We start from the raw sequence: 12,009 nt of genomic DNA, 5'->3' as shown, positions 1-12,009 counted from the left end.
TAGGGTCTAGAAGATTGATGATGTAGCATTACTTTTTTACCAGATCCCTTGTGCATTTTTTGCCCACTCCCACCTTTTCTTTTTATCAAGCCTTCTCTGTTTTTTGTTGTTGACATTTGCTCCCATTGCTATGGAAGTTGATATGCATGTTCCTAAAGATGACCTCCAGTACCTAAGTTGGAGACTTATTTGCTTTTGTCGTTCTTGTTTTTCCTGGTTTAAATATTTCTCGAATGGACCAATTCAAACCGAATGTGAGCACATAGTGTCCTTGACGGTATTTTTCAATTTTCTAACTGAAGGGAAGCTGACATACACCTGTACATGTGAGAACTGAAACTAAAATTGGTGCAAACTAACCGCATTCTGATATTGCTAGAACTACAGCATTCTTTCTACACTCTGCAGATTTAGAGCACAGGGAAATAACAATTGTACATACATGTGACTGTCCAGTATGGGGGACTACATGTATAATGGAAATTTATTTGAAGAAAGAGTGCTATACCGGTATATTCCTGTTACAGCCATACGATAGGTGTATGAAAATCAGGAAAGCAGAAAACCCTTTTATTGGACACCGTGGTGCGAAGCACCAAAGGTGTCCTATGTCGCCACAATGTCTGTGTGTGTGTCCGTCTGTCTGTCCGTCTGTCCGTCCGTCCGTCCGTCCGTAGACAGATTTTGTTCCACTCATAACTTAAGAACCCTTAGGTCCAATGTCATGCAATTTGGTATTTGGTATTATCATGATGAGACTTAGATCTGAATAGATTTTGGTGGGTGTGGCTTATTAATTAATTGCTCATTTGCATATTTTATGACTTTTTTCGTTCACGCAGATATCTCAGAGACGCCTGGAGCGATTTTGTTCAAACTTGGTAAAAGGATAGTACTCTACCTCATACAGATGCACGTTGATTTGTTTCACAATGTGATCAAATTTGGCCGTGTTAGAGGACTTTTTAGTTTTCGCCTCCATAGACTCCCCTGTATAAGGCAATCCATAGACTCCCATGTATAAGGCAATCCATAGACTCCCATGTATAAGGCAATCCATAGACTCCCATGTTTAAGGCAGTCCATAGACTCCCATGTATAAGGCAGTCCATAGACTCCCATGTATAAGGAAGTCCATAGACTCCCATGTATAAGGCAATCCATAGACTCCCATGTATAAGGCAATCCATAGACTCCCATGTTTAAGGCAGTCCATAGACTCCCATGTATAAGGCAGTCCATAGACTCCCATGTATAAGGAAATCCATAGACTCCCATGTATAAGGCAGTCCATAGACTCCCATGTATAAGGCAGTCCATAGACTCCCATGTATAAGGCAGTCCATAGACTCCCATGTATAAGGCAGTCCATAGACTCCCATGTATAAGGCAGTCCATAGACTCCCATGTATAAGCCAAGAAAAATAAAAATTTAGTTTCTCATCGTATTCTATTGCAAAAAGGATGCAGTGACACAGTTTTTAGTCCCCACAGATAAAGTCCAGGGGCTCATAGATTGGGTCATGTCAGTCCGTCAGTCCATCCATGTGAGTCCATCCGTTCAATCAGATATCTCAGACGCTTTGACAAAATGTCACGTGACCTTTGACCTCAAATATACATATTTGTCCATAACTCGGTAACCACAAGTGCTAAACCTTTCATATATGGTATGATGGGACACCCTATGATGCCACATATTGTACCTCATTAATTATGTGCATATCTAATTTTGAGCAAGCCAATAGAGCTAGAGGTCTGATTTTTGGTATATATGGATAACTTAGCAATACAATTTTTTTGACAAAATGTCATGTGACCTTGGTGACCTTTGACCTCAAATATACATATTTGTCCATAACTCAGTAATCACTAATGCTACACCCTTCATATTTGGTATGATGGGACATCTTATGACGCCACATATTGTTCCTCATTAATTATGTGCATATCTAATTTTGAGCGAGCCAATAGAGCCAGAGGTCTGATTTTTGGTATGTACGGATAACTTAGCAATGCTATTTTTTTGACAAAATGTCACGTGACCTCAATTACCTTTGACCTCAAATATACATATTTGTGCATAACTCAGTAACCACAAGTGCTACACTCTTCATATTTGGTATGATGGGACACCTTATGACGCCACATATTGTACCTCATTAATTATGCACATATCTAATTTTGAGCGAGCCAATAGAGCTAGAGGTCTGATTTTTGGTATATAGGGATAACTTAGCAATACAATTATTCTGACAAAATGTCACGTGACCTCGGTGACCTTTGACCTCAAATATACATATTTGTGCATAACTCAGTAACCACAAGTGCTACACCCTTCATATTTGGTATGAAGGGACACCTTATGACGAATCATATTGTACCTCATTAATTATGCACATATCTAATTTTGAGCGAGCCAATAGAGCTAGAGGTCTGATTTTTGGTATATAGGGATAACTTAGCAATACAATTATTTTGACAAAATGTCATGTGACCTCGGTGACCTTTGACCTCAAATATACATATTTGTGCATAACTCAGTAACCACAAGTGCTACACCCTTCATATTTGGTACGATGGGACACCTTATGACGCCACATATTGTACCTCATTAATTATGCACATATCTAATTTTGAGCGAGCCAATAGAGCTAGAGGTCTGATTTTTGGTATATAGGGATTACTTAGCAATACAATTTTTTTGACAAAATGTCATGTGACCTCAGTGACCTTTGACCTCAAATATACATATTTGTCCATAACTCAGTAACCACAAGTGCTACACCCTTCATATTTGGTATGATGGGACACCTTATGACGCCACATATTGTACCTCATTAATTATGCACATATCTAATTTTGAGCGAGCTAATAGAGCAAGAGGTCTGATTTTTGGTATGTAGGGATAACTTAGCAATACAATTTGTTTGAAAAAATGTCACGTGACCTCAATGACCTTTGACCTCAAATATACATATTTGTCCATAACTCAGGAACCACAAGTGCTACACCCTTCATATTTGGTATGATGGGACACCTTATGACGCCACATATTGTACCTCATTAATTATGTGCATATCTAATTTTGAGCAAGCCAATAGAGGTAAATGTATGATTTTTAGTATATAGGGACAGACTATAGGATAGAAATTTTTTGACAAAATGTCATGTGACCTCGATAACCTTTTACGTAAAATACACGATTATGTCAATAAATAAGTAACCACAAGTGCTATGTCCTTTATATTAAGTAGGATGGGAGACCTTATGACAACACATGCTTTACCTCGTTAATTATGCCCAAATAATTGTGGGCAAGCCAATAGAGCTAGAGGTCTGAATTTTGGCATATATGGATTAATTAGCAATACAATGGGGTTTTTTTTTCAAAATGTCACGTGACCTTGATGACCTTTGACCTTGAATATGCATATATATGCATAACTCAGTAACCACAAGTTCTTTACGCTTCAATTTTGATAGGATAGTAGACCTTAGATGTCACATCTTGTACCTCATTTATTATGCACATATGTATTTCTTGGCTGGCCAATACAGTTAGAGGTCTGATCTTTTTTCCCGATTTAGAACCATAACTAAAACATGCCTCTTGTTTCAAAATGGGAACAATGACATCGACCTATGTGTCCATAGATCTGAACATATACACTCCAGTGATACTTCTTAATGACCTCATTTCCCTGCCCCATCAAGACTAATACTCCTATTACAAGTGGGGACTATGTCAATGTCAATGACTTGTTACTTCTATACAGAATATTATCTCACATAGTGAGTGTCTGAATATTATTCTGAATTGTATTCCAAAGCACATTCTGAAAGGACTCTTCTGGAATATACAGAATATTATCTCACATAGTGAGTGTCTGAATATTATTCTGAATTGTATTCCTAAGCACATTCTGAAAGTAACTCTTCTGAAAATTTCACATCCTTTGCCACTGCACCATCTCCCTAATACATACTGATGACCCACGGTGTCCACTCAAGTCTCACTTTGATTTTAAGAATCTAGACAACTTTAATTATACATTTCCTGAGCTTTTAATGATTCAGGGCCAGTAAGTACGAGGGGCATATACATGTACACTACTGTGATGACCGACATGCATTGATTAATATTGATATAATATAATATTTGTTGTTTTTTTTTAGTTTTTTTCATCCAATAAATAAGTTATTCATTATGAGTCCTGAAACACACGTAGGTACCATATGCTTGCAGTTTTAATTCCATGCAGACTGGTTGACCTCCAAAAGTTTAGGCTGCAAATCCTTTCCAGAACAAGCTGTTATCAGACACAATGAATTCTGTCTTGCGTTGCACTGAGAAGCTAATCTTAGAATGTCTCATTCTAAAATGGCTAACAATAAAGACCTTATATTGCGATAATTTCACATTTTTGTAGGTACCAAATGGTACACAAAGACACGTACTTGTATGTACACCTGAAGTGTCGGATATAATGGTTTCTGAAATACCCTACTAGTAGTTTTCATGCATAACAGAGGGTGTGAAATGTTATCCAAATAGTCTGCAGTTCTAAATCAAGTTTACAAGCTATAAAGAAGGATGTGTGATCTTACCAGTAAATGTGATAGATTATGAGAAAATCACTGAAATTTCAGTATTATATTAGAAGCTTTGATAGTGTGAACATATTTATATGAAATGTATACTATATTATCATACACCTCCGTCTGTAACCTATGGAGTTTTGTCGTACAGTAAGTTTCGGTATCAGAGGACGCGCAGTCCAATAACTTTGACGCGCAGTACAATAACTTTTGCTGTTATTGGCCGCTATTTGACCTTTGCCCTCAAAAAACCTTTACGTCAGCATGGGGAAAAAGGAGAGATGATTTTAAATTTTTAACAAAAACTATACTTCTGCACGTTCAGCACTTCAAAACATCACTAATGGTGAATCAAAACCCTGTGAATTTGAGTGAAATTATGCTGCTGACCTACAATTTCTATCACATACACTGCGCCTCGCGGGTTTGAAATTTCATTCTGTGTGCTTAGCGGATGCGCTGAATGCGTTCTTGGTTTGCTCGCGATCGCTCAGTGCAGTGAGCGACCGGCATCCCAAAAATGCTTTAATTTTGACTTTTTCGTGGTAAAATTGAACAAAAAAAGGTGTATAATAATAAGAATATTCACAAAATACCAAGATTTATGTCCTTGTACATCATACGCTTCGGTATTGTCCGCGTCTTGGACAACACCTCTGCTGCACGATGTACTCGGACATAAATCCCAGTATTTTGTTAATAACCTTATATTATATCATGCTACCTTAGTACCTAGTATCATGCACCATTCTGATTGGACGAGAGCTCATTCCACGATGCTAAAATACTGTTTTAGCAGTGCTATAATGAGTCCCTAAACCAGCATAGAGGGTTATGCGGAAACCAATAACAGGGAGCGCATTTAGCTTGCAGGGAAATTTTGGAGATAATAAATATATTACACATAAATTAATAATTCATATTTTGCAAACACAGATGTAGACTTTTTCATCCTCATTCTAGAAATGCCTCACTATACTTTTGGCACTTTGCCATACTTGCAATGTCACTTTTTGTCGTCTGCTGTGTGCATGTGTTATGCTGTCAACGTATTTCAAACTTATAAAAATGTTCGGTCTCGGATGCTGAATTTCTGACATTCAGTCTGTCAGATGTCTGTTTTCTGCATTTGAGGCTTAAAGTGACGAGAACACTCTAATAAGACAACAGAGACACAAGTTGATATGATTGCAATAAGCGCCACTGCAGACGGATATACACAAGATTTTTGTACAATTCAAGACATATAGCACTCACCTATCTGCTTGTGCCACATGTCAAAATCCCCGGCAGGGGATATTGCTCAATTTTATGCCCATGCAAAGTGCTTTCAAAGTAGTTTAATGTTAGGTTTATGAATATTTATAAACACCACAAAGTAACATTACATAACATATTTAATAAATCTGCTGCTTATTAATCTGCAAAATTTACATCATGGAATAAGATATTCTATACAAAATTTTGAATGTAGAATTCCAAAATGTTCACCTGAAACTTTGTTAAAATCCAAATTGAGGGAAAACTAGTAATGAGTTGCCCACAGTTCATGTGTGTCCCATGATGCTCTTGTAAGAAATTAGTATTGGTGACGGAATCTTTTTTTCTGAAATGAAAACCATGGCAATGCAAACAGTGAGCAAGCAATCTAAACTGTGGCAGAGAGCATCAAAGCAGGCTCAGAGTGTAAGTCACTTGACACCAGTTGCCAAGGTAACAGGTTGCTGATACGGTGTCCATTAATTCTGTTCCGATATATTTTCCACAGTCTACCTGTATGGCTATGCTGCCACTGATGAGTCTAGGAGAACCCTGCCACAGATCAGAGCCGGAGAATATGAAGCTTTGCCTGAAAAGGTGGGAAAGATCCAAGTTTCATTAATTTCTGTGGATTTTTGTGTTTAATATCGTAACACATCTATGAGATGATTTGCAGTTACATATCATATGATAGTCTGTATATTTCTAAATTGAATGGTTGTTTATGATATTTATCACAGATATGCTGAACACTGTTTGTGTTTCAAAATTAACCCAATGAGATCTCTTCTTCAAAGAATTCAGTCATTTGACCATTGAGCTTCAAAAATTGATAAAGAATTTATTCGTTGATTTTGACATGTATACAAAATTGCAGATATGAAAGATTACATTTCAGTGCTTGTTACTTTCAGTAGAGATGGAAATTTTTGTATTTATATACAAGAAAAATACAGGCTGATAAAATTTATGATTTTAGAATCGAACGATTATCAGTGTTCATAAATATGTGTGCAGTGTACAATAAATAGAAATTAACATGATCTGATGAAGCCCTATTTAAAGCAAAGCTGAAAGATTGGTAAAGTTGACATCTGGTTGACCTTTGACATCAATGACCCCCAATCCCCCTATAGATGACCCTGTTACAGAATTATGTTATTGATAAAACTAAATAAACCAACAGATACTTCCTCTTATGGCTGGAAATAACAAATCAGAGGACAGGTACACGTAGCCAGCCACTTCACACGGCAAAGTACAATTGTGTAGTGTTTACATGGATATTAGTGTACCGTACATGTTTATGGCTTGCAGCATGGAGTAGACATCGATTTGAAAATTTCATACGTTGATGTTTTTTCTCAAATCAGGGCTCTCACAGGTCATTTCACTAAACACATAAGATCTTTGCATTTAGCATTGGCAATGTATCCTCAATAAAGAAATGAAAAAGTGTCTTTGCCTCTCAAAGGTACGGTACATACATGTACATTGTACCGGTATACATGTATTGGTAGATTGTGTTGAGCTTGCTATGTGGTTTCTGAAAATTGCGAATTTACTGTCATTTACATATTCTGTAAGGCTTATCGTCTTTCGAGTAGTGTGATGTCAGATTTAGTTTCCTTCCAATTGTGACGTATCATACCAGTACATTAGCAAGAAATCAAGTTTTTAGTTGTAATACAGACGTAAATAATAATTAACTCTAAGGATTTTCAATCTTTCAGAATTAAATCATTGCATGTTGTTCATAGGAAATATTTATAAAGAAAGGATTTTGATTTCAGCATATTAAAAAAAGTTGGCTACCTTTTCTTTCCTTTGCCAGCCAATTCTTTATATGCAAAAGAAATAAGTTGCCAGACTGTTGAGATATCTCAAAATAAGAAGCACAATGCTATGAGTGACTACCATCATTCACAGAATAAACTTTTCTGCGTGTGCTGAGCTGTGTACAATAGGTGAATGGGTTTTAGGGAAGTGACATACTGGAAAAGGTTTTGATGAGGCAGTCTGATCTGAAGAGGCTGATCGATAGGATTATGTGTTGAGCCTGTATACCACAGTGTACTACCATTGATAATAAGTCCCTGTACAGTTATGTATACACCTTGTGAAAGTGAAATCAAATTACCATAGTCAGAAAAGAGATACAAAATGATGACATAGTGGAATGCTCTTCTTCGTATGTGGACATTCCACTTCCTGTTCCCATTTGTACTCTTTTTCCTGCCAGGGTCATCTGTAGCAAAAAGAAAGATTTTTTAAAACTGGTAATGCATAACTGGTCCATATTATATATTTGAACAGAATTGACAATATATGGAGATCCCTAAAACATGCACAAAAATTATTTTTATTGACTTGTCTGGCTAAGACTAAGAGATATCAACTTGATGTAAACTTGGTTATTTCGTTGATTTGATCTAATATTGATAGTGGAAAAGTATGATTTAGGATTCAGTGTCTGTCACATCGTATGGCCTCCTTGATTTTTATACTGGTTTTGAATGACTCAACCTGCAATGGAAAGATCTATATGGTGTAGTGTACTCAGCCATTCCAGTGAATCTCTGCAGTGCAGGGATGATCAACCTCATTAAAAACCAGGTGTAGAGATGACGCCCATCACGGCTCTTTTGTACGTTCCAGAAGTGTTGCTTCTCTACAGAAACCGCAAACGAGAAAGGTTGCATACCTGCAGTGCTGGCCTGTCAGTGCTTACCTAGGCATGCCACACAGGGTACCTTTGATGGGAAATAAATACAAACATACTCCCTAGGCAATTCTACCACACACCTTAGCATGGGTCCAGTATCCTCCAGTCTTGGCAGGAAGGCAAAGAACAGGCAAACATTTAAATCTTGCCACTTCAACATCTGATTACAGATATACCGTTACATGGAGAGATTAAAAATTGTTCGGAAGAGGCTTTCATTTCATGAATGCTATCTATGCTGCTAAATCCCACATCAATAATGGAGAATTTATTTACACAAATTATTAATAGTGTGCACATACACACATACACTCACTGCCCATGGGCTTTCCTTTTTTTTCAGACCAATAGCCAAACTGTGACATAGAAAATCAGAAACAGTAATCAGACATACTCGTGAAATGTTGAGATTTGTCTTTATCAAAGATTTAGATTTTCCAACCTGGCCTCTGGCATTGTACACAAATTATTGAGTCAGATCTACATTGTATAAATGTTGCCAGAGATTATTGAAATGTGAGTACCAACAAAGATGGTGATACATGTAAATATATTATAGCATATCATTCTACTATATTTAAGTTCTTTTTCCGGTACAGACTGGCCACCTTAAGTTTTGCATATGATGCAATAACACAAAGTGGTAATTATACCAATTAGTGTGAAATAATGTACATGTATTGACATGTAGAAAATTCGCAGGATTTATGCGTTCATAAATATTAATTTCCAGGCATTAGAAAATTCTATGTCAGGGTAGAAGTAAAATTTATAAAATTGTTCGTATGTACACCAAGGATTTAAGAAATTGGTGCCTCACTAGATTTTGTTGTGCAAATTAAAAAATTGAAGCCATATTGTTTGAGTTGAGACAGCTACATGATCATACAGTATAACGATACAAAGACATATGTGTGTGACAGACAGACTGTAAATCTCTGGCAGACATCAAACATACACTGCTATATTTAGAAGTAGCGTGTATGTTTGCTCAAATCTGTGCCTCTTTTGTATGGTACGGTATATTCACCGTCGCTTTCACTTGTTGTTTCACAGCTTCAGAAACCAGAATGGAAGCCTGACTTTGGACCTGCGGAGTTTGTGCCGACATGGGGAGCCACTGTGACAGGCGCCAGGAAATTCCTGATTGCCTACAATGTCAATCTACTCTCCACCAAGGAACAAGCTCACAGAATTGCTCTGAACATCAGGGAACAAGGACGGGGAGCTGAGGAGGTAAGTCAAGTCAAGAATTTATTGCCTTCCAATAAATGCAATGAAACATAGGTACACAAGGAAGATACACCAGAAGGTCATACCATTTCACCATAATAGTTTGGTCCAATCCCAGTGGTTTCTATGGCAAAGTTGGACCTTTACAAAAAAAATGAGGATGAACCAGCCAAAGTGTAATTTGTCTTTTCTAGTGCCAAACTTTGCATGGTGACTGCATATTTTTATTCTTGATTTTGAAAGGAGAATGAATTTACCCTTGCACCTCCTACTTTGTGATATAGATGTCCAAATTCACTGTAGAAAACAATTGGATTGGATCAAACCATGGCATGAAAAGGTCAAAGTTTCCACTAATCAATTTTAAAGTCTTTCAGTTTCTAGGCTCATATTATTTTTAATATATACACCTTGAACCTTGTATCCTAACTCTATTATATAGGGTCCTCCGCCCATATACTGAAATTATATGTATAAATCAAATTCTATTGATGAAAGGGCTGACCATATTTCTATTCAATTGTACCACAGTATGAAAGTATTCCATAGAAATCTTTCTTCCACTGTTTCCCATTTCAGCTGTCATATTTTCTGACGTGTGGTCAGAGTTTGTCAAGTTTATAAAAACAACTACCGGTATGGTGGTATCACATAAATGTGTATACACTCTCAATGAATGAATGGTAGAGATTCACTCTGACATTGTCACAAGAATGCCATGATGTAAACATCTACACACACCATTTTAGAATTCAGTGGAGAAATACTTGTACTGCCCTCAAGCTCTGTGTATACCGGTGATATTTGGATGTAATTCCACCCAAAAATGATCATCCGGCAAGACTGCATAATTGATGAGTTGACCCTAAGTTCATTTGTAGATTCTTCACAGGTTTAGTCAGCAGTGCGGGCTCTAATCTGATCCAAATTGAAATCTTTCTGGGTCATTATAGATCAGAAATTTCATAAATTTATTGTTTTTATATAGGAAACATGTATGAAATTTTTGATGACCATGGTGCCTTCCCTTTTTAGCCAGTGGAAAAACAACGTGATACTGTAAAATTATTAACTTATTCACTGGGATTGAGTTTCGCTGTTTTTTGCAGAAACATAAAATCTAAACTACATCCCACTGAAAATGTTAAATAACAATTGAATCTATTGTTTTATCAGCAAAAACAGTGAACTTGAATCCTAGTGAAATGTCTCAAACATCAAAATAGTGAAATTAAATCCCCATGAACATTCATGATTTGTTTGACATAATCACAATGTGTCGGCACATACCGGTATATGAGTAATTTACTGTCAAAGAATTTCACCAAATACAGTACCGCTATAAAATGGACGTTTTACACAAAAATAGCTAGAGTAACCAAAAGAGAGACTGTCTTGCTTTGAAAATTAATATTATGCTGTTAATATCAAGTGATACTGTTACTGATGTGGTTGCATCTTCTGTGTCCATAATATGTATGTATCTGTTTTCAATTTCAGGGAGGTCCTGAGGTTAGTAGCTTATGTCTGGAAAGATAGAAAGATTGAGAAACTTGACTCAATCACTCAAACCAACTTCTCGATTCTAAAAAAATTCACCTGATATGAAAATGGTCTTCATTGTATAGTTCCAATGCATAGAATGATGTACACTGAATAGGACTACGTTCATGAATTTGGAATATATGTTAAGTTTGAAAGGAAGGAGATCAAAAAATTACACATTTGTTAAACCATTAAATACAGTGTTAAAATGAAAAAACTGGGTTTGAGTTTTTGAGGCGTGTATAATATTCCCTCCCGTGGTCTGTCTTTTTTGCCTATATAGCTCTGCAGCCTGTCAACATCCCTGCTATTGAAACTGCTACCAATACACATTGCGAGTTAATTAGTATCCATATCCACAGAAATTCTTTTCAGCAGCTTTGTGTAATAACATTAATTAAAATAATGGCTACATCTTAATTAATACAAGTATGTGTAATTTGTTTCAAGGCAAATTACAACTGTAGCTGTCAGCAGTACTTCCACATTTCTCATAAAATCTTTTCTTCCTGATCTTACCCTGCTCTGCCATGAGTTGCACTTGCTAATTCACTTTGTCAGTTAAAAGTGGCAAATACTGCAAACGTGTCCTGTGTTCAGTACTTTGTTGTTGTGTCTCCCATTTCAATGTGATATCTGCCAGC

At 36.6% G+C, this 12,009-nt stretch overlaps 1 protein-coding gene across 1 annotated transcript in view; it reads left to right on the top strand.

The window, feature by feature from the left end:
• The window catches only part of LOC139141308 (formimidoyltransferase-cyclodeaminase-like), a 32,606-nt gene that overhangs the window by 7,637 nt on the left and 12,960 nt on the right, over positions 1 to 12,009 (top strand). Inside the window, exons 4-5 of the mRNA XM_070710934.1 lie at positions 6,371 to 6,459; positions 9,644 to 9,823. Coding sequence (XP_070567035.1) covers positions 6,371 to 6,459; positions 9,644 to 9,823 — 269 coding nt within the window. The remainder of the gene's footprint in view (positions 1 to 6,370; positions 6,460 to 9,643; positions 9,824 to 12,009) is intronic.

The sequence above is a fragment of the Ptychodera flava genome, chromosome 9 (genome assembly GCF_041260155.1).
Source record: "Ptychodera flava strain L36383 chromosome 9, AS_Pfla_20210202, whole genome shotgun sequence".
Classification (NCBI taxonomy): Eukaryota; Metazoa; Hemichordata; class Enteropneusta; family Ptychoderidae; genus Ptychodera; species Ptychodera flava.
The sequence above is the reverse complement of the archived record's forward strand: the minus strand, read 5'-3'. Positions and strand labels throughout refer to the sequence as shown.